Here is a 24,334-nt window from a genome sequence, read left to right on the forward strand (position 1 = left end):
ATGAGCACCAAAGAGTACACTTTGCAGAATTTCTTACCAAAAAAAAAGACCTAGATTATTATTTAACGAAGCTATCCTCAGAAATATGGAATCCAAAATTTATGGGAAATTTTTTACATATTCAAGTCATCAATGTAACATGAAGTTGGGCATGAAATCAACTAATAAAATTAGCAATTACTCCGTAGTTCATAAAAAATGTTTATACACAATATTGAGCATTAATTAACAAAGGGGTAAAAAAAAAACCCCAAATCAAAATTAAACTTTAAATTCTTAAAATTGAGGATAGAAAGGGCTAAAGCTTACCTCCTGAAGAACAGCCCTTGTTACGAAGAGAGATATTAAAGAGAAGAGAGAGAAAAAAAATGAAGGTGTAAAAATAGAAGTATGGGATCTTACTTATCCACCCCTCCCTTAGTCATTTACAATTTGTAGGATTTACAAATTTCTACGTGTCAACCAAACATATGTATGTAATTCCTAGGAATTTTAATAAAAGAATAATTTCCCATGAATTAGAATTTTTTATAGGAATTTACTTCCTACATCAACCAAACAAGGCCTTAACTCGAGTTAGGTTTTCCTGGGTTTAGGATAAAATTATTATGAACTACTCCTTCCGTTCCATAATATAGTTTCTATTTTTGTTTTTTCACGGTATTTAAGAAATAGGATGAGAAAGTGGATGAAGTACATCAATAAAAGTAAAAAGTAGAATTATAGACAAAGTTAAAGAGAGAAAATGGAAAATAATACAAGGCATGTGCAAAATGCAAGGGTAATTTAGGAAGTACAATAAATAAAGTTAAAAAAGTGAGGGTATAATGGTCTTTACATACTATCTAAAAATAGAAATATGAATAACATTTTAAAACTCCAAATAGGAAAGCAGGAACGGATGGAGTAGGTTAGTTCCCGTAACTTTCAATAATTATTATTAAACTTTGTTATAATTTGTTTTTTATTAAAAAAAAATCTAAAAATATGGTTGACAAATTTTGTTAAAAATAAAGAGTTACGAAAGATGTGTTACATAAATATTTGAGTTAAAGATTGTCAAATCTTTTTTTATTTTAAGTAATTATATTGTATAAGATTAGCGAATTATTTTTGTATAAGATTTGTTTCTTTAACCGAATTTTATTTAGCAAAAAAAAAAAAAAAAAAAAAAAAAACTAAAGACACACCAGAAGGTGACACGTGTCATTGCTGGTGTATCTTTTAGTACAGAGTATATATATAGTTATTGATTTTGATTAACATAACCGAAGGCTAAAAATAAGGAGTTAGAAATGAATGAAAAAAAAAAATGAAAATATAACATTTTTATTTTGACAAGAAAAAAAATATAACATTAATTACACTAATTTGTGCGTTATGCATTCCTAAATTAATACCAAATTAAAAAAAATATGCTTATCCATAGCCGTAAGGATTACATATAGCATTACCTTTTTAGTAAATTTGAGTACAATTTTATTTTATTTTATTTTTTTTCATATGTACATCAGTACATGTATTATTATTTTTGTTAATGGTAAGGTAGACCTAGAATAGACCTCAACCCTCACAATTTTTTTAGTTTAGTATTTGCGAGTCAGACACTTGGGAGTAGAGGGAATCCCTACCCCTAAGTACACTTATTAATCTCATATTTTGAAAACTCTTAATTATATACGAAATATTACAGAGTAATAACTTTTAATTATATACAGAAAGACAACAACCCGAAGCAAACACATCCTTCATAACCAACGAACATACCCAACCCATGCTCTTGTAGAGCAATCAATGGGGGTTAAGGTGTGTTGTAGCATGACCAACCTCGGTATCTTCTCTGATATACGAACATACTCACCTAAATATAAACATTTAGCAGATTTTAGATCTTCCCTTACTGTTATAACCTAAGTAAGTTTCATACTAGCAACCTGCAAATAGTGGCTTTAAAAGATAAACAATTATTAGCACAAGAATTGCATTTCAGAGCCATCAGAGCTCCAAGCACGATTGTCTTTTCTTCCACAGCGTTAGCATCCAAAGATTGCATCAACTGCTTACAAACAGTCTTATTAGTTATTACCAAGACAATTGAAAAGATAAAGTTTCATCTTTGACAAAAGCAGTAGATTTGGCTATTCTCTTGGCTTCAGTCTTCCAATCATCCACAAAATTAGTAAAGTTGTTCAGGGTCATCGCGTTAAATACAGTATTACTCTTCAAACCTTTCACATTATTAATCAGCTTTATATCCTTCAATGAGTGACGCCAACATTCAAGATTCTGAGAGCAGCAACATTTTCGTTCTTCAACAGTCACCAAACTTTTCAGTAGTCCCTGCAACAATATTTTACATACACAATCGAGCAAGGAACTATTAAGATGTGTAATTTGACAACCTTGTTATTAATTATTTGCAAACCTATAAAAGTGATTATATGAGAAATGAAGGCATACCTTGATAAATTTTTTAGAAGAATAAAATTCAAGCTGTATAGACAAAATCCTGGGACGCAAGTTCCAAAATAAGCTATCTAAAAGAGCTGCAAAGTTTATTGATTTCAATGAATACGCAACCAACTTCATATTATTGAGTTCAATAGGAGCAAACTGGATTCCCATATAGTCCTCACCATTGAAGGAGATCACCTCACCCTGAAAAACCAAATATAAGAATTGTCTGAAAATAATTTTTAGAATGGAATAATAAAGCAATTACAAAGTTGGAAGGCAGACATACTGATATAGAAGTCATGGAGAAAGTCAGGTCTTGAAATTTGTTATCTTTGAGAAAGTATTTCAACCTCATGAACCATAAACGGTTCATATCTTCAAGACGGACCTCTAGCTCTGCTGTCCGATAATCAGAAACATTATTTGAATATAAACGGGGCATGGTCTTCCCACAATATTCAAATGTATGTAAATTAGGTGTATCAAACTCTGCTTCCATCAATTTCGTACAATGCAACAAATGCATCTCCTTCAGGACTTGACTTGAGAGCTTCATAAATTCTTGCAATACGCAATTTTGCAAGACTAAATGCTCAAGCAACGGAAAGGATGTAAGCATGCTCTGTAGCCATTTTGGATCTATAGGAATTCCCCACAAAGACAAATGTTTCAGATTTTGGCAAACAGAACTGACAATGATTTCATGTACCATCGTTTCTTCGCCACCATTATGAATAATGAGTTCTTTTAATGTTGGCACCTTTATGCCTATGTCTTTGAATCCACTTTGAGAATAGTACACCATCTTCTCGAGCTTATCATGATCACATATTTCAAGATTCTCAAAACCCACACAGTTCATCAAAAAGAATACTTTCATTGAATGACAACAGAAAATGAGATCTTGAATTGTATCCTCATCTATAGAGACACGAATAAGATGCATCTCAACTAAAGAGGATAGCTTAACAGCATTCCTATCAAGACGGCTATTTAATAGAACACAACTTTGTAAAATTAAAAGGGTTAATGACTCCATTGTAAATAATATCTTAGACAGGTCATGTCGTCTTTCATGTCCTGCACGAATAATCACATTTAACTCCTGAATGCGCATATCAGCAAGCAAATCCATCCATGTATCAACTCGAGGAGCCAACTTGTTACTCACAAGAGTCATACTAAGAAAAAACTTGTTCACACGAAGATTCTTCTCACGAAATCGATGCAATTTCTTATCAATATAGCTCATGAACTTGACTCTTTGATTAAATATCTTACGACGCCCATCTTTAGAAATCCAATTCTGCTTCGGATTAATTACACACAAATCTTTTCCAAAATACCCTTCATGAAAATCAAGGATGGGGAATGTTTCCCAAACATATTGCCATCTCTTGGATATAACACTCAATTGAGCAGCTTCTTTTGTAAAAAGATAAGATAATATATGGTGAAGAATGAAGTCAGGTAGTTCGGATATTCGATCAATACAGGTTTTTCCCTCATCATTCATATCTCTCAAGTTTTAAGTTATTTAGATTAAAAATTATCTACTCCAAACTCTAAATGTTGCACAACAAGAGAAGCACTCAATCCCCAATAATCCAGGATCTGTAATAAATGCAAATATACTCTTTAATATCATTTTTAAAATTAACACAAAAATGTAAACCGAAATTGAAAAAATAATTACCTTTCAATTTGTTGAATGAATTTGCTCATCAGGGTTTCAATTTATTTCCTCTGTTTTTCAAGTTCAGAAATTATCAGCAAACAATAGGGCATTCTCCAAATAACAATATATGATCACCAATGAGTACAATTTGCAGAAATTCTTACAAAAAAAACCTAGATTATTATTTAACGAAGCTATCCTCTGAAATATGGAATCCATAATTTATGGAAATATTTTACATATTCAAGTCATCAATGTAACATGAAATTGGGCATGAAATCAACCAATAAAATCAGCAATTATCAATTAGTTCATCAAGAATGTTTATACACAATATCGAACATTAATTAACAAAGGGGTCCATAACAAAAAAAAAAAAAAAAATCAAAATAAGCTTCAAATTCTTAAAATTGAGAATGTATAGGGCGAAAACTTACCAGAATGAAAATATATGCAAGCTCCTCAAGAATTACGAAGAGAGAGATTGAAGAGAAAAGAGAGAAAAATGAGGGTGTTAAAATGGAAGTCTGACTAAATACTGGAGTTAGGTTTTTCTGGGTTTGGGATGGGATTATTATAAATTTTGATTAATCGGAAAATTTTCAACTGTTGTACTTTTAGTTAAACGGAGAAAGTATACAACTAATTCATGTACCATGTACGTATGATCCCGTCAAAAAAAATAATGTACAAATGAAAAGAAAAAAATAAGTATATTAATGGTGAAGCTACGTTTGTGTAGCTAATTGAGTACAGTATGTACAAACCTAAATTTGGTTGAGGTTGGGGTTCAATCCCATTAGAGCCATTTTAATCTCTTATTGAGGTTGGGGTTCAAATGTTCAATCCCTTATCCTTTTCCTTTCACTTTCACTTTGAAAGTAAAAAAAAAAAAACTAATACATTCATAGTTGTCGAGTTCCAGAATCCTAGGACGCAAGTTCCAGAATAAGCCATTTAAAAGAACTGCATAGTTTATTGATGTAAATACATTCATAAACAACTTCATATTGTCGAGTTCAAAGGGAGGAAACTGTATTCCGATATAGTCCTCAGCATTGAAGGAAATTTCCCTGCCCTGACAAATCAAGAAAAATATTATCACAAAATAACCAAAGGAATAATCAAAATAGCAATTACAAAGTTGAAAGACAGACATACTGAATAAGGAATCATCCAAATAGTCAAGTCTTGAAATCTGAAATCTCTGAGAAAGTTGTACAGCCTCATGAACCATAAACTGTCCATATCTTTAAGACGGGAAGAGAAATATGCTGTCCGATAATCAGTAACACAGTTTGAATATAAGCGAGGCATAGTCTGCCCACAATATTTAAATGAATGTACATTAGGTGTATAAACTCTGCTTCCATCAGCTTCATACAGCTGTGAATACATATCTCCTTGACAGCTTGACTTGAGAGTTTAATAACTTCTTGCAATATGCATCCACCCAAATACAGATTCTCAAGCAGAGGAAAGGATGTAATCATGTTTTGTAGCCACTTTGCATCAACAGGAATACCCCACAAAGACAAACGTTTCAGATTTTGGCAAATAGAACTGACAATGATTTCACATACCATTGTTTCTTCACCACCATTACGAAAAGTGATTTCGAGTTCTTTTAATGTTGGCACCTCTATGCTAAACTTTTTGTCTTTGACATCTCTATGTAAATTGTTGTACACCATCTTCTCGAGTTTATCATGATCACATACTTCAAGATTCTCAAAACCCACACAGTTCATCAAAAAGAATACTTTAATTGAACGACAACAGAAAATGAGATCTTGAATTGTATCCTCATCTATAGAGACACCAATAAGACGCAGCTCAACTAAAGAGGATAGCTTAACAGCATTCCTATCAAGACAGCTACTTAATAGAACACGACCTTGTAAAATTAAAACAGTTAATGGCTCCATTGTAAATAAAATCTTAGACAGATCATGTCGTCTTTCATGTCCTGCACGAATATACACATTTAACTCCTGTATACAAGTACCAGCAAGCAATTCCATCCATGTATCAACACGAGGAGCCAACTTGTTGCTCACAAGAGTTATACCAAGAGAGAACTTGTTCACACGAAGATTCTTTTCACGAAATCGACACAGTTTCTTATCAATGTAGCTCATGAACTCGACTCTTTGATTAAAAATCTAACGACACTCATCTTCAGGAATCCTTTTCAGGTTCGGATTACACGCAAATATTTTCCGAAATACCCTTCACAACAATCAAGGATGGGGAACGTTTCCAAAACATATTGCCGTCTCTTGGATATAACACTCAATTGAACAGACTCTTTTGTGAAAAGACAAGACAATATATGGTGAAGAATGAAGTCAGGTAGTTTGGATATTCGATCAATACAGGTTTTTCCCTCATCATCCATATCTATCAAATTTTAAGTTATGCAGGTTTAAAATTATCTAATCAAAACTCTAAATGCAGCAAAACAAGAGAAGCATTCAAACCCCCAATAATCCAATAATCCAGAATCTGTAATAAAATGCAAATATACTCTTTAATATCATTTTATGTAATTAACACACAAATTTAAACTGAAAATTGAAAAAAAAAATTACCTTTCAATTTTTTGATTTTGATGGAATGGTGATAGCCTGAGAGGAGAGAAAGAGTTCAAGAGAGCTTAGAGAAGATTGATAGAAACACCCAATTTTTTGTTATACAATTGGATTTATGTAAAAGTAATATTAGGTGAATTATTTAGGTAAAAGTACTATAAATATGTAAGTATGGCAGAGGTGAGGATCATGTGACAAGAGATATATAGAAAGAATAGAATGTTTTCATTTTTAAAAATGTTGCATTTAAATAAACGATCAATCATAAAAAGTAGGTCAAAGGTGAATCATGCATGAGTTAACAAATCAAAGTAGGTATTCGGTTAATCATGCATGAGTTAACAAAGGCAGTCCAAGTATTAATGTGGTTGTCCAAGATGGTCTCCTAACGTCAACCCCTCGTCTTCCATCAAGTAAATTATCCAAAGGGGTGTTTCTAATTGTACAGAGATCTTGAGAAGTATTACTAGCCAAGAATAAGTGTTGCGAACAAATTTAAAAGGTTGTGAAGCAACTCTGGAATAACTACTAGATGGTGATAACTTGAATGGTACTGATGCTAGCCAAACTCAGGATTTGGGAACGAGAGCAACGACCACATAGCATACCTGGAGTGGAAGAGCTGCTATATGTTGAAAAGATGACTCGTAGATTACTAGATAGCACTTGTAAGTTTGTCAATAAGGTGTTTTGCTTAGATAAATCATCATTATATTAGCTTTTATTTATAGACAATAGTTTGAAGATAATACATCCTCCACAACCAACGGACAACCCCAACCCACACTCTTATAGGGCAATCAAGGGGGTTAATAAGGCTGTGCCGTGGCATGAGCAACCTCAGTAGCTTCTCTGAAATATGAACATGCTCACCTAAATCAAAACATTTAGCAAATTTAAAGCTTCCCTCACTATTACACCTAAGTAAGTCCCATACTAACAACCTGCAAACAGTCGCTTTTGAAAAATTATAGCACAGAAATTGCATTGCAGAACCATCAGAAGTTCAAGCACGATTGCCTTTTCTTCCACAATGTTAGCATCCAAAGATTGCTTCAACTGCTTACAGACAGTCCATTGTACAGACCCCCACTATGGTATCTAATTAAAATTCCCATGCCAACTCCCACCTCGATCTCCAAAGCAAGCACCATACATCAGTAATCAGTTTCACCTTCTGCTTCAGCTACAGAAGGATGCCAAACTGCATCAGACCTCGTTGCTACCATATTCCCAGCAGGTTTATTCCTCTCATTCACAGGTTTATTCTACTCTTTTTTACTTCAAGAATTAAAAAAAAAAAAAAAAAAAACCACTCTACCCATCCCACTACATCACCAAATATTGGAAGTCTACAATATAAGAAGCCTTCCAAACACTAGTAGCATAAGGACATCGCATATATTCCCGCTTTTACTATACCACACCTCACATAAGGTGTTGTTACTGTACAATATTAATACATTACCAAGACAATTGAAAAGATAAAGTTTGTACTTTGAGATGTTCACAAGATTTAACAGTTTTCTGGGCTTCAATCAGCCAATCATCCAAGAAATTAGTCAACTTGTTCAGGGTCATCGCATTAAACACAATATTACTCTTCAAACCTTTCACATTAATTAGCTTTATGTCCTTCAATGAGTGACGCCAACATTCAAGATTCTGAGAGCAGTAACAATTTGGTTCTTCTTTAGCCACCAAACCTTTCAGTATTCCCTGCAACAATATTTTACAGTTCAACATTTTAACTCATCCTCGGTATTAGTAGAAGCTCTTCTCAAAGCATTCATACGTTTCTTAAACCATGAACAACCGAGCAAGGAGCATTTAAGATGCGTAACCGATAACTTGTCATTAGTCAATTGCAAACCAATATATAAAGTGATAGATAGGAGAAATGAAGGCATACCTTAAAAAATTCAGGAGAATAATAATTAAGCTCTAAAGACAATATCCTGGGACGCAAGTTCCAAAATAAGGCATCTAAAAGAGCTGCATAGTTTACTGATGTCAATGTATGCGTAACCAATTTCATAGTGTTGAGTTCCAAGGGAGAAAAATGGATTCCCACATAGTCCTCAACATCGAAAGAGATAGCCTTATCCTGACAAACCAAGAAAAATATTGTCCAAAATAAGCATAGGAATAAATCTTCAAAATGGATTTATATAAGCACTACAAGGTTGAAAGGCAAACATACTGATTTAGCAGTCATACAAAAAGTCAGGTCCTGAAATTTGTTATCTTTGAGAAAGTTGTTCAACCTCATGAACCATACACTGTCCATATTTTCAAGACGAACAGAAAGCTCTGCTGTCCGATAAGCAGCAACACTGCTTGAATATAAGCGAGGCATGGTCTTCCCACCACGATACACGAATGAATGTGCATTAGGTGTATCAAACTCTGCTTCCACCAGTTTCATACAATTGCAAACATGCATCTCCTTGAGAACTTGACTTGAGAGTTTCATAACTTCTTGCAATATGCATCCACCCAAATACAGATTCTCAAGCAGAGGAAAGGATGTAATCATGTTTTGTAGCCACTTTGCATCAACGGGAATACCCCACAGACAAACGTTTCAGATTTTGGCAAACAGAACTGACAATAATTTCACATGCCCTCTTTTCTTCATCAACACTACAAAAATCAATTTCTTTTAATGTTCGCACCTTAATGCTAAACGTTTTGGCTTTGAAGTCTTTATGAGGATGGTACACCACCTTCTCCAGCTTATCATGATCACATATTTCAAGATTCTCAAAACCTAAACAATTCTTTAAAGAAAATACTTTCATTGAATGAATGGAGAAAATGAGATCTTGAATTGTATCCTCATCTATAGAGACATCCCTAAGATGCAGCTCGACCAAAGAGCATAGCTTAACAGCATTCCTGTCAAGACGGCTGCTTAATAGAAGGCAGCCTCTTAAAAGTTAAAACGGTTATCGATTCCATTGTAAGTAACTTCTTAGACAGGTCATAGAGTCTTTCTCTTCCCATAGTAATATACAGATCTAATTCCTGAATGCACAAATCAGCTACCAGGTCCATCCACGTATCAACACGAGGGGTCAAATTGTTACTCACAAGGGTTATATGAAGGAAAAACTTCTTCACACAAAGATTCTCCTCACGAAATCGACGAAGCTTCTCATCAACATAACTCATGAACTTCAATCTTCGATTAAAAATCTTACGACGCTCATCTTTAGGAATCCCAAGCTCCTTCGGATTAAGTATATCCAATTCTCTTCCGAAAAACCATTCATTACAATCAAGGATGGGAAATGTTTCCCAAACATATTGCCACCTCTTGGATATAACACCCGTTTGAGCAGCCTCTTTTGTCGAAAGATATGACAATATATGGTGAAGAATGAAGTCAGGTAGTTCCGAGATTCGATCAATTGAAGTTGTTCCATCACCCATATCTCTATTCAAACATTCAAACAACCTCTCAACTCCCAAATTAAGTTTTTCAGATATATCTTAATATCTTACTCATACTCAAAAACACAAACATAAACAAGGTTGCATTAGTAGAAAAGCATTCAAACCCCAATAGACCAGACCAATTATTCTGTAACAACATACCCAACAACGATTTTATTCAGCTTCAATCTTTTCGAGACCACAAATTGTAAACTTATTCTAACTCAACAATCCAACATACTACAGTATATGTTATGAAGATTAACATATAATTCTTTCAAGAAGATAATCTAAATTACCAATCAAATAATTATTGTGTCAAATTTAGATTATTACAAAAAACAAAATTCCAAAAACTGACTTTACATTTCATATTCCAAAGATCAGATATTTGATCATCTAAGATTTCTAACAAATTTTAAAAAAGAATCTGAAACCCCCATTTTAATTATTTGAGAAAACTGGCACCTGGGAACAACCGAACAAGATTACAACAACATTACAATTATTCGCAAAATAGCAACTCGAATTTTTTCGTAGCATAATAATTACCTGTTAGGAGTAAATTGAAAATATATAAAATTTAAATAGTTTATCATCACAAATAAAAAAATTCATCTACACTAAATTCATCTATTAATTCGATGAAACAAAATACCTGGAAAAATACAGAGATTTCGTCTCCGTTGCCGGGTAAATTAGATGAAGGGTGTTTGGTACTAATAAGCGTTTTAAGCAAAAGTTTGCGGTTTGGGCCTCAATAGAGGTTTGACTGCTGCAATCCGCTCTTTCACAAGTATTTGGTAACAAGAGTTGCGTTGGTAGAATAGTTTAGTCCAAACTTACCCACATACGAATTACGGACTATATAAGAGAGAACGTTGAAAGGACACACTTCTTATTTTTGGAGAAAGAACTATTGTACTTCGTATTTGTCATACTCTTTAGAGAAACAAAGAAAAAGTTCATTAAGGATTAAGATTGGATCAGATCAAATTTTGGAATGAGACTTGAAAAGGAGCCTTACATACTTTATAAATTTAATATCATTATAAAATTTAAAAAGTATATGTTTCACTTATAAATAAGTCAACAAGTAAACCCTAGAAACCATCTTAATTTGTTATGCACCATGTTTAAACCCTAAAGCCATCTTAATTTGTTATACATCAAACACGAACCCTTTAAACGTTAAGCTTAAGCCATTTTATACAAAACTGCAAACGATCTTGCATACTTAACTCTATACTAGAAAAAACATTCATAAAATATTAATCATTAATCAAACAATATGAAACCAAAGAACATACTAAATTATAATAGCAAGTCAACAAACAATACTTAAAAATGGCTCATTTTACATTTTTCGGTAAGTAAGTGAGCAATGCAATTTCTAAAGTTGGCAAAAATGTTGCCAAACTTTTCTTCCTACAATTTATAACTTCCGAATTTCCGGAACATCCATAGGATACTTGTGAATGCAATCCTTCCAAGGCCCAAACCCATCAATTTTTGGATCAATATTTCTATTACACTTCCATACTATACTATTACACTTAAATCCACTTCCAAATGCTATTTGCCAAACACAATCTCCCTTCTTCATTTTTCCTTTTGCTTCTATGTACTCAACTCATACCAAATAGAAGAAGATGATGTGTTTCCAAACCTATATAGATTCATTCTCGAAGCTTCCACTTGTTGGGCCGACAACCGAAGGGCCTTTTGGATCTCTTCGATCACGGCCCGACCACCCGCATGGATACAAAAATGATCAAATGCCTTGTTAAAATTTGGTATGTAGGGCTTAATTTTTTTGTGCCTTAATATTTTTCGGGCTACGTAATTATATGCGAACCTAAGCTTTTCTGATAAGGGCAAGACTAATGGCCCAAGTGTAGTGATATTTAACCTGAGTGCTTCCCCGGCTACCACCAACAAGTCCTTGGATAGTGCAATTCCCAATCTACCCTCGTCGTCTTCTTGTTGCATCACACTCGTATAGGATGCATCAATAGCCCCAATATGGGTTCGAATTGTATGAAGGAGTTGGTACTTGGCGCGATATCTTTCTTCCCTTTTGTTAGTTAACAAGAGTGAACTACAACCCAATCTAAATAGGCATCCTGGAACGGTCATGGACCGTTCTGAGCCCATGTAACAATTAGGGGTTAAGATCTCCGTGCTAACAACAAGTGCATAAGAATTTGGCATAACTTGTAGGAGTCTTTTTGCCAAGTCTAATGAAATTGCACTAGCACTACAACCCATACCCGAAAGGCTAAATGTTTTTGTACAACTTCTCATTTTATATTTATTCATTATCATAGATGACAATGATGGAGTAGGGCAAAAAATGCTACAATTTGTGATAATTATGCTAATATTGTTGGGTCTAACGCCGGTCTTCTTAAGAAGCTCGTCGATAGAAGAGAAGATAACGAGAAGAGCTTCATCATATGTCCTAGAAAATGAGGGTTCCGGAGGTATGAATTGTAGCGCGGGGGGAAGCCCCGTTTCATCTCCTAGTCCGGCCCTCTCAAGAATACGCATTTGAAAACGCGCAACTTTAGGATTGTCTTTAAAGACGATCATAGCATGCTCAATAAAGGTCGAAAATGGGACTCTTAATGTTGGTGGAGGTTTATAGCATGCATAGTCTAAGAGGTAGATAGTTCTTTTTTTAGACTTAAAGTAAAAAATGAGTACTAAGAGAATGAACAAAATTGTTGGTAAAAAAGCATTGGATGATTTGAAGGAATTAAGGTAGTGCTCAATCTTAACAAAGCTAAACTCCATCTTTCCCCTTTTCTTTTTCTTAAGTAAAAAGGAAATGATATAGTGTAAGAGGGAATGCTAAACCTAGATATTGCCTATAAATAGGAGTTGGAAGGAAATGCTAGGGCCTAGTTAGGCCATAAATAGAAGGTAGGTGGAGATGTAAAAAAGGAATGAAATAAGTATAACTGTTTGAAAATAGTTGCGCTAATTCTCTTTTGAAGGGTAAATTTTAATAGGGATTACTCCATCAGTATTTTTTAAGTGTCCCATTTTAATTGAGTTTATATGTCAAGGTAGAAATTTGACTAATAATATACTTTGTATTTGATTATCAACAAGTATAGATTATTAAAAGTTGATATTTGAAAGCTAAACATTATTTATATATATATATATATATATATATATATATATATATATATATATATATATATATATATATATATATCACTATTGTTGTTACTTTTAAAAAATTAACTTTTTGTAGTTTTTCACCTATATATATGAAACTTAAGTAATTAGAAATCGTGAAAAGAAAAAAAATTGTAACTATGTTGAAACTGATTAATGCGGAGAAACATTGATGTTGGTCCCATAATTCTGCCATCAAATTGATTGAAAATCTTACAAGATTTATAAGAATGGGTCCAATCTCAACAATCGACTTCAATTGATATGATGTATTGTCGACGTAATAACTAAAAATAATCCAAACTAAACAATTTGTACGGAGAATGTAGCAAAATCAACATTTGCATATCTTTGATATTTTTAGCTGGAGATAAAATATGTTGTCAAATATGAAATCCAAATAAAGTTATTATCAACGATAAAATAACAAATTTGTAGGATGCATATTATTCTGTTCATAAATTTTGCAAATTAATAGTTTAATACTTGTATGTTGCAGTTAATTAAGTTTTACTTGGCAAAAATATTTCAATTTATGTATATGGTATTTTGGTATTCGTACTTTTTCCTCCTTAAAGTATTGCATACTTTTAAAAGTCAATTATAGTCAACAAGCTAAATTCGGTCTACTAATAAGAATTGCACCTTGCACCTTTCACCTTTCACCTTTCATGCGCTTAGTAGTTGGAGGTTTATTCTCCATTAGGAGTTTTTTGGATGAAGATTTCTCATCCCCCTCCCCTCCATATTTAAAGGGCCTAACTTGCTAACCTTGATTTAATTGATCTGCATTGAGCTTTTGGCTCGACAGGACAATTCTTTTTATTTTTATTTTTAGTCCATCAAATGGTCGATAAAACGACATATTTTATATAAAGAGCTTCTTCTTGTAAGGTTTTAATGCAGTACAGTACGGATTAGTATGTAGTAAGGTTTCTCTACAATGGTTGTTGTTTATAGTTATTCGTAGTTTGTAAGTAGGGCAATGAAAGATTTAAAATTAATGTTGCAATAGTACGTGACTTAAAAGTTCAATTTAAAGCCATTATTACAAAATAACATTAAATTCAAACAACAATCTTTACAAGTTGACAATCAACCTCTAACAACTATTGATCAAAAGTTAATGTTTACTTCGTATTTTTTTTTTTAATCGAGTTGGATTCAAATTAATGTTGTTTTGATACAAAAACGAAGAAACAAAAAAAGTGCAAATAAATAAGACTAACTGCAAACATTATGGATAATATGTTTTATGTTGTTTTCCAACAATATTTAACATTTTTGCTTAATATTATTTATCTCATTAACTAAATTAGGCCCATTAGACCCACTATATAATACTTTGTATGTACAATATTTTAAGATTCAATTTCTCGAGTTGGATTTAAATGAACAAGTTTAAATTTCGGTTTGCTCGGAATCTTAATTGGATTTAGACATTTTTGGATTGGATTTTGATTTGATTGAAGTATTTACGGAAGACTGTATAATAATAATAATAATAATAATAATAATAATAATAATAATAATAATAATAATAATACCTGAAATCTTTACTACTAGGCCAAAACTAGCTGAAAAGTTATAAACGGACATAAAATTCAACTTATTGTAAATTACAGGGGCGGATCTTGGTTAGGGCGGGTAAGGGCCCGGCCCCCCTTAAGCATATTTGAGTTGTTGATTATGAGTAATATGATGTCTAATAATTACAAATAAAATGTTGTGACATAGTGGTTAAAGTATTGTATTTTTGTGCAAAAGGTTGAGGGATCAAACCTTGGCCCTCTTAACTTTTTGGCCCAAGATCCGCCACTGGTAAATTAGAAAAGCGGAGAGTTATTGATAAGAAAAGAAAGAAAAAAAAAAGTGTAACAAGCAACTTCCTTACATAAACCCTAGCCTATAAATAAAAAAGAAAAAAAATTCACACAAGAATATTGTATATTTGCCAAAAACTATAATTATTTAGTAATTATTTGGTATAGTAAATGTAACAACCACTACTTTAGCCCATGTCAATAATCAATTGCAGTGGACAAGTATTTTTGCAAGGATCTTGCTAACGTACGTCCTCAGGGGGATAGATAACCCTTTAAAATAGTTTCTAAAATGGTATTAATTTGGGAATACATGTCAAAATTATGCATTAATCGGTGTAATTAATGTTTATTTCAAGTTAATATTTCTACTTTTAGTTATCTTATCCAACGCCCCCAAAATGTTCGTTAACTTTTGTCTTACACAAGTATATTTATTACATTTACCTTCCAAAAAAATATTTATTAAATTTAATTTAATGTCACCCACTCTTACCCCCTCACCTTACAAATCGATGTTTCATACAATAACAACATTTAACACTTTCAACCTCCCCTAAACTGTATGAAAAGAACATGTCAACCTCCATACTATCCCCTTCTTTATTGTAGCGTATATGAATATAACTGTCTATTTGAGCCTTTGTGGTCGACATGGATCGACCTACTCAACCACACTGGATCACTCATTAAATACGAGGTACTTCCTCCGTTCCTAATTTTTTTGCCTCATTTGACTTTTTACGGTTTTCAAGACGCGTTTTAAAATAAATATAACTTCATTTATATACTCGTTATTTTAATAAAATATATAATGAGACAAATCTAATAAGACCCCCACATGAATATATTATCTCGTGTTGATTAATGAGAATTTATGGTCAAATTTTTTTAAATTTGACCCATTTATTTGTAATGGAGCAAAAATATGGAGACAGAGCGAGGAAGTGTTATATTGTATCCATCGAAGAGTGTATATATTGATATTGATTTGTAGTCGCTGTCTGATCCCCAAACTTATGTTGTCAATCGATATTATACCAATTATTTCGTTAAAGGAGTACTACAACTCTCGACGTTAATTGGCGAAGCATCCCTTTCTCTTGGTTCATTTTATGTCTTATTCATGTTAGCTAATGACATATGATCTATTTATAATGACATTACATTTAATTAATGCTAGCTAATAACATATGATCTATTTAGTCTTTGAAATAACGACCTTACATTTAATTAATGTTAGCTAATGACATATGATCTATTTAGTCTTTGAAATAACAACATTACATTTAATTAATGTTAGCTAATGACATATGTATATATGATCTATTTAGTCTTTGAAATAACGACATTACATTTAATTAAATTAGATACTGTATTAAAGTTCACTGTAATAACCTTTTTAAATTTTGCTTCTTTTATCAATTTCGTTCATTTTACTTAAAAACCTCTTTTATAGATATATGATATACCCGAATGTAAGATGATTTGTTTCATACAAACTTGAGTACAACGTGAACGTGATAGAGTCAATAGTATAGTCGAAATGAATTCTAATTAAAATCTTATTCGGGCACAACTCTATGAGTATCCTATTATGTAATATCCGCCACGTAAATAATTTCATAGGGTAAACCTTTCAGGCTTATTGCGTAGTCCAATTCATAAGGTTGGTGTGTATCATACTTGTTTTGTTGCTTTATCCACAAGGTATATTTGTCGAGGCCTCTAAATACTTTACCTTTGGGCCACGTTTCAAAATGAAGTCGGTAAATATGTAGCCGGCTGAAACATTAAAGCCCACTTTGTCTAACATAATTTTGTTTGTTATAACACCCTAGATTTTTGGATCTCCCAAAGAGCTCCGTGAGGCCTAGTTGGTGTCTGTAACCATCTCTTTCATGCCTTGGCCTACCCCGCATTATCAAGTCATGAGACTCATTGAGTTGCCTTGGGTTGGCCTTGCGGCGTGACTATGTCGCCTTGAGTTGGCCTTATGAAAAGCCAAGATGTAGCCCTCGAGTACCAACTTTAAATATTTTTTAAGGACAATGTCTTTTGATGCCTTGTCGTGTTTATGCCCAGCATGTGTTTATGCCTTGGGTAACAATTTGTGCCTTGGCTAGGCTCATGCCTTGCCTTGGCAGCGTGCCTCGTTTGGGCATGCTCATGGGTTGCGGTAGCAACATTAGTGCCACTAAGCCTTGTACCCTTGCATAGACATAATGCTACCCTCGTTTAGCCAAATATAACTGTTTTAAAGAATTAAGATAGGAGATAAATGAATCAAAACGATATAAAGCTGAATCTCATTAAATTGTGGCAACAAATCCTCATTTCCACTTAAGTCGTCAATAAAGGATTAAATCCACTGCTCACTATATTGATCGAACTTCAAAACTTCATGGTGGCCAAAGTTTGGAAGATCAACCTTGCCACCAACCCATCTACCAACCTAAAGTAGTTATTTAGTCTACAACATTTAACTTCAAATAAAAGTTTCATCTTTGAATGAAAATTTCTTCTCGTGCTTATAAAACTTCATGATTCCATCGACCGTACAAAAGCATCTATAAACATCATATTCAACAAAGTGCATATAATTTCTCCTAGAATCAAAAGTCAATATACATTTCCGACCTTTGAATATTATGTTTGTCCCCTAACCAATAAATAGATTAACCCTTAAAAAAAATCACTCAATTGCTCAAGCACTTGAGAATATGTTCTTTATGTTACTACTTTTTCGTCTTTCACACATACTCCGTATCACATAGCATAATTTTTTTGACAAAATTGATTAGTTAACCTGCTTTTTCATAAACTATGAAAGATCACATAATGATTAGTAGAATTGTGAATCTTATCAAAGTTCCCTCTTTCTTTTCCTCTTTCCGCTAATTAAGACATTAGTAACGTTTACCAATACATGCAAAGTGTTCACCTTCTAAGAGAATATAATGAACCTTTTATTTTCTAACCCAATTTACTACTCCATACTTTATTTGTGTCGTACGAAAATAATTATCGCACTATCTCAAACTCTTGATTGTTTAAGTTTCTGAAAAACTATTTCGGGGGAGGCTCTAGTTAACCTAAATCAATTTGCTTAATCTAATCCAATCTCTTTATGTGTGTATGTTTGTGCGCGCTCGCCTAATTTAGTACAGTATTTAATTATTAATATTAAACTTCTCTTTCCATCAATTCACAAAGTGGAACCATGTTTGAAAACTTGTATAAATAAATAATTGCGATATGGAGAAAAGTGAATTTTTTTGAACATCTATCTCAAGTTCTAAGACTGACATACGTATCGATTTTCTATTGGAGAGTGTTTTTATTAAGTTTACTCACCGTACCGTTTAGCATATTTTGCTTATTGGATCAAGGTTTTTATTTTCAAATCGAACATATCTTCATGTTGATATGGGTTTGATATACCTTGATTCTTGATTCACCAACTAATTAATTGGAGGCCGGGTTGGAACAAATTAAACAAGTCTAAATTAAATCAATTCAATGAAGATGATGACCAACAATAGTAGATATAATCTCTTAATCTTTTGATTATGGCATCAATGCTGTCTATACTCACAAGTTATATTTTAATCTTGGGTTCTTAATAGGAAAAATTCATGGGAATAATCTCACCTTTGCACCGTTCGTTTTTAATAATCCCACCTTTGAGTTATTTTTTAATAATCCGACCTTTACCCTCCATTCTTTTTTAATGGTCCCATTTGACCAGAAACTGGTTAAACCGGTCAATTTTTATTTTTATTTTTATTTTTTTGTTTTAACTACACGTGTCACTATGCAATTCGTCTAAAATTTTAAATTAAAAAACAAAATTAATTTTTTTTAATTTATAAATATTGATAATTTTTACAAAAAAAAAAGAAATAAACAAAAAAAAACAAAACCATCCCTGCCACCACCTTCCCCACCACCCCTGCCACCATTCCCTCTCCCCCTCCCCTTCACGCAGCTCCCCTCTCCCCACCGATCCCAGCGCGCCGACCTCCCCTGCCACCCCTCCTCTGAACCACCCTTGAACCCACTCCCCTTGAACCACCCCTCTTTCTCACGAAACTAGAATCCCCTCCCCTTGAACCACCCTCGCCCCACCCATCCAAACGCCCCTGCCACCGATCCCAGCGCACTAACCTCCCCTGCCACTCCTCCCCTGAACCACCCTCGAACCCCCACTCCCTCACGAAACTAGAATCCCCTCCCCTTGAACCACCCTCGCCCCACCCATCCAAACGAACCCTAACCCGCGAAAACCGCAACCTTCACCTTCGCCCCACCCATTCCACCCCTTCCCGACCACCGCAACCCGAAACCACCCCTTACCATGTTTTTCGGCCCCCATAAACCCTATTCCCCCACCCAACACCACCAAAAAATTGTTTTAACTCATAAAACCCGAAACCCGGAAAAGGGGGTGCAGTGGTGGCGGTGATTGTTGCGAAGGTGGGATAGTGGGCGCGTCTGCCGGAGAGGGGTCGAATTCGGGGGGAAGGGGAAGTGGCCGGAAAAGGGACAGGGGTAGGGGAGGGAGCCGGAAACGTGGTGAAGTTGGTGGTTCAAGGGGAGGGGGAAGGGAATTGGCTGGTAGGGTTTTTTTTTTTTTAATTTTTTTTTGAAAGGAGGTTATTTTTTTTTTTTTTTTTTTTTTAATTAAGTATAATTTTTACTTTTTTTTTTATTGTTTTTTATTTTTATTTTTGACCAATTAAGGGTCGCCACGTGTCATGTAACCTGTTATAACAGGTTACATGACCTGTTGGAACCATTAAAAAAGAATGGGGGGTAAAGGTCGGATTATTAAAAAATAATTCAAAGGTGGGATTATTAAAAACGAACGGTGTAAAGGTGGGATTATTCCCATGAATTTTTCCTTCTTAATATTCATTTATGATATATCCTTTTCAAACTTTAGTAAAAAAGAATATATATATAAAGACACAATTATATAGGCTTAGTAATATACTTGTAACTACTATATACTCCATAGCCGTATATCTCAAGTCAAGTAGAAAAATAATTAGTGATAGTGATATTTTTATTCCCTTTGTTTCGATCTCCTAAAATAAAATAACTAGACCTTGAAAATTCATATAATCAAGTATAAAGATACCAAGTAATTAAAAAAAGGCTAAGTAAAGTACCTACACGCCGACGGACGCACGCCATCGGCCATGCAATATGTTACGCCCATGCGTGTGCTTTATACAACGATCTTTGTCCAATTTTCATATTCTAGTGGACTTATAATATTTGTTACTCGAATATACCAAATATTTCTCTCCATTTGTTAAATACGGGTCTGAGCTGTACCCGTAAATCAAAATAGAGAGTTCACTTCACAAGACCAAAAGAGGTTTCATCCCAAATTCATATGGCTATACAAGATTTATGCCTTATAAAGTGTAACTCTCTCAGCCTTTATCAATGTGAGACGCTTACATATGTTATTTTGTAGGATATCCTTCAACTCCATTTCATATTAATTTAACATTTATATTGATACCCTCAGTCCTTCTGTTTTTATTCAAGTGCTCCAATTAACTAGTTTGATTGGACATGTTGGCCGCAATAGTCCAAAAAATTGGTGATAAATAGGTTTTTATTTTTTATTTTTAAAGGATGTCAACTAATTTAATTTGAAGCAAGTGAGTTTAAGCACAATCCAACAAAAAGAGAGTTTAATCAGGCAAAAATTTAGGTTCAAATGGTGACAACATTTCTTTATCGTACCACTCCATCAAAGAGCCCTATTTTTATTTGGCCAAATTGTTGCTAGAGATCGACTTTTTGTACACCCAAATTGTCAAAAGCCCTCAAATTTTTTAGTCAATCTGACAATTGTGCCCATCAATTTTATATAAATTGTCTATGTTTTTTTTTATCAATCTTTTGTCTATAAAAACATATCTGAATTAAGAAAATACCAAGTTGCCTATTTTATTTTTTTTACGAGAAGTTGCCTATTTTGGAAAAGGCAAAAAGAGCAATTTGATGACAAATTTTAGAATCATATATAGGCCAGGCAACCCTACAAAAGCGTTTTAGTACAAGATTAGATAATAAGCCAAGATTAGCCTAATTACTTTGGGACTAATCAGAGTCATTAACAGCTTATTAAACTCCATTAATTATATCATTAGCAGTATTATCGTACTTATGTTAATCAAGATTTGGGCTAAAAGTTACAACTTGCAACTAAAGAACATTACTTTTAATTTTTTGGATTTAGATCTAAAAATTCATGCTGGACGTACGTGAATAATATAGCAGAAGCCGAAGACAAAGTTTTTTCTGTTTTCTGAAGTTAGATGTACATTTCCTGAAATAACGACCTTTCATAATATCGTATAGGCATATTTGTTCTTGGTAATATATTATGTACTCCGCATTGTAATTACGGATTTCATAATTCTCTGAGGAAAAATTGTGTCAGTGTCGGAAAAACGTTTACGTAATGATGAAAAGGTACTATGGTAATTAAGTATGGGTATATGAGCCGTACCCTTTAAGTGAATAGAAAGTCCACTTTACAAAACTAAGGAGGTGTCATAGCACACTCATATCTGATCCCTCACATGTGATATCGATCTATCTCTTATTTATAGATGTGGGATACATGTGACGTAAAATAAGGCTAGAGCTTTAACATCGGTGATAAGCAGTTAAAGCACAAAGGACGATAATTTGAATCAAATGGGACAATTATTAAAGTGCGATGGAGGGATATTAGGTATATTTGGACAAAGACGCTTTTTATACTCCCTCGGTCCTACTTAAATTGTCCACTTAAACAATTTTTGTCAAAACTTTTTAGATCAAATAGGACAATGCAATTATAGTGCGACAAGGGACATTAACTACATACGAAGTACTGTATTATTTTTGGACTAACGAGTTTCATACTCCCTCCGTCCCACTTGCAATGCCCCATTTAATCAAACTTTTGATTCAAATGAGACAGTACAATTGCGATGCGACCTAGAGATATATACGAAGTAGATATTAGGTATAAATTATTTTTTGGAGCAAAGCTATTAATTGATTTGCAAATGGGGATATGAGTTTCCCACTTATTTGATCAAGTAAGTAGCTTTATAGATTGATGAAGTGCCAGCCAGCCATCATCCTGGCGCATATAATTGGGCAAAAATGTAGCATCACACAGGTTTAGGAAGTGGACGATATATCCTTTTATTATACGGAACTTATTACGGTCCAATAATCATTACTCGTAGTAATGATATTTGTACATATGGGATTATAGCCATGGACCAGCACGCAGGTTTCTAGCAAGTAGCTACGCCGATTTTAACGCATACTTCCTCCGTCTCTTATTATTTGCACCATTTGATTAAAAAAGCTCTCACAAAAAATGAGTTTATGGTGACATGGTGCAAATAAAAGGGGACTGAGGGAGTACACACCTTAGTCGTCATTGTACCCAATATTTAATTTAAATATAATATAATCATGTGAAGCAAAATAATTTATCGTGAGATTAAGGTAAATGTTTAATCTGTTTTTGAATTCATTTTACGATTAGTCACCTAAAATTTTATTCATTTCAATAATAATTATATGAGGTATATCGTATATTAATCATTTGAATTTAAGTTTAAGTTACGAATTAATCAATATATACTACGTACTATTCACACAAAATTTCATCATACTAATATGGAGATGGTAAAATTTAAATTGGATCTAAAACCTTACTCTCTTCATCTTCTTTTTCTTTTCGCGGAACTAAAATTATTAATATTGATTAAATTTTATCTTTATCGATTCACACTAAAATATTAAGATTCGGACTAAAATATTAATATTGACTAAATCTTAGCTTTACCGATTCAGATTAAATAATCAAACACAAATTGCCACACGTACAAAAAACCGGTTATTTAACGACGGTTTTTTTTTCCGTCATTGTAAAAAAGTAAAAACCGCAATAATAGGATTTGTACTTATAACCTAAATCATGCTCCAATATCTCACAATTGATCCCCATCCTCAAGAAACGCAATTGGTAGGAATCGATGAAACTTATAACCTAAAGATTTGTACTCCGTAGTAAAACGACTATCAACTTTTTTTTTTTTTCGGTGTTGACATGAGCTTAAACTAATAAACTAAAACGCATTATTAAAAGAAATAAATTACAATTAGCCGTGGTAGCAAGGATATGCACCTTGTGAACTTGTTCCCTTTGAACCTTGTGGATGTTATACTATGTAAAGGTCTTACTAGTTCGGCAAATATCATCCACCGTCCATCTAAGAGTCTAAGACTGACATCAGTAACAGTACAGTTCCTTCCTGAGCGTCCTCTTCGCAACACCAAGTACTTGTTGATTTGGTTGATGCAAATGAATTTGCCATTTTATTAGCTTTATGCATACAGAATTTTCCCACTACAATCACGCGATAAAAGTGGAAGCACATTTAGGGTCGGGCCACACCACTTTGGAAACGATATAGCTAGATAGAATAAGAACAACCATCACAACTCATAATACCTCAAAAAGTTTCATTTTCTTAGCTCAAACAACAATACAACATGGTCTCACACATAACATTTTTGGTGCTAATTATTCCACATCATATTATAAGTGCCCCCTACTAGATTTTAGCCATTAAATACTAATTATGAATCTATGATTGCACATTCACTGGAGGCAGGAAAAAGACAAATATTTTGTAGCATATAATGTACTCATTTTTTTATTATTAAGTATAACTTTTGTATTTCTTTATTATTATGAATAAATTATAACTACTAATAAAGTATTAAAGTTAGAGAGATTTCGACGAATAAAATTCCACCATGAATCTTGATACCCCCTTACAAGAAAAAAGTCAAAGCTAAGATATGTAAAAACTAGAAGCTGAATACTCAAATCATCAAAAAGAGAATAAAAAGAAAGGAAATCGTGAATATTTTTTTTGAGTGATAAAAATAATGCATGAAAAGATGTAATTGTCAACCACTAGATCTGTCAATCTATGTCTCTTATAAAAGAATGAAAGCTAGCTTAGTGAAAATTTTACTAGTTGATCAATATAAAAATATTTGCTTGCATACAAAATTTCTTTTAAAAAAATAATAATAAAATT

At 33.2% G+C, this 24,334-nt stretch overlaps 2 protein-coding genes and 1 pseudogene across 2 annotated transcripts; all 3 read right to left on the reverse strand.

Moving 5' to 3' along the window:
- Positions 1-1,431: 1,431 nt before the first annotated feature.
- LOC110728197 (F-box/FBD/LRR-repeat protein At2g26030-like) lies at positions 1,432-10,993 on the reverse strand. Its single transcript, XM_021907859.1, has 9 exons — positions 10,829-10,993; positions 8,933-10,171; positions 8,642-8,836; positions 5,297-8,448; positions 4,573-5,213; positions 4,154-4,203; positions 2,744-4,071; positions 2,461-2,658; positions 1,432-2,340 (listed from the first exon to the last, which is right to left on the reverse strand). The coding sequence occupies exons 7-9, from the start codon at positions 3,971-3,973 to the stop codon at positions 2,083-2,085; spliced, it is 1,686 nt and encodes a 561-aa protein (XP_021763551.1). The 5' UTR covers positions 3,974-4,071; positions 4,154-4,203; positions 4,573-5,213; positions 5,297-8,448; positions 8,642-8,836; positions 8,933-10,171; positions 10,829-10,993; the 3' UTR covers positions 1,432-2,082.
- LOC110727736 (putative F-box/LRR-repeat protein At4g13960) lies at positions 9,288-10,167 on the reverse strand. Its single transcript, XM_021907316.1, has 2 exons — positions 9,749-10,167; positions 9,288-9,642 (listed from the first exon to the last, which is right to left on the reverse strand). The coding sequence occupies exons 1-2, from the start codon at positions 10,165-10,167 to the stop codon at positions 9,288-9,290; spliced, it is 774 nt and encodes a 257-aa protein (XP_021763008.1).
- Positions 10,994-11,319: 326 nt separating the features above from the next.
- LOC110727802 lies at positions 11,320-13,009 on the reverse strand (annotated as a pseudogene).
- Between the last annotated feature and the right edge of the window lie 11,325 nt (positions 13,010-24,334).

This window comes from Chenopodium quinoa, unplaced genomic scaffold (assembly GCF_001683475.1).
Source record: "Chenopodium quinoa cultivar QQ74 unplaced genomic scaffold, ASM168347v1, whole genome shotgun sequence".
Classification (NCBI taxonomy): domain Eukaryota; kingdom Viridiplantae; phylum Streptophyta; class Magnoliopsida; order Caryophyllales; family Amaranthaceae; genus Chenopodium; species Chenopodium quinoa.

Excerpts from the sequence above, each read along its gene's own strand:
- LOC110727736 (XM_021907316.1), bottom strand. The coding sequence starts at position 10,167 with ATGGGTGATGGAACAACTTCAATTGATCGAATCTCGGAACTACCTGAC. Across the intron at positions 9,643-9,748 it reads TGCATTCAGGAATTAGATCT|CCGTCTTGACAGGAATGCTG; the intron begins GTATATTACTAT and ends TCTATTAAGCAG.
- LOC110728197 (XM_021907859.1), bottom strand. The coding sequence starts at position 3,973 with ATGAATGATGAGGGAAAAACCTGTATTGATCGAATATCCGAACTACCT. Across the intron at positions 2,659-2,743 it reads TCTCCATGACTTCTATATCA|GGTGAGGTGATCTCCTTCAA; the intron begins GTATGTCTGCCT and ends TTGGTTTTTCAG. Across the intron at positions 2,341-2,460 it reads CTTCTAAAAAATTTATCAAG|GGACTACTGAAAAGTTTGGT; the intron begins GTATGCCTTCAT and ends ATATTGTTGCAG.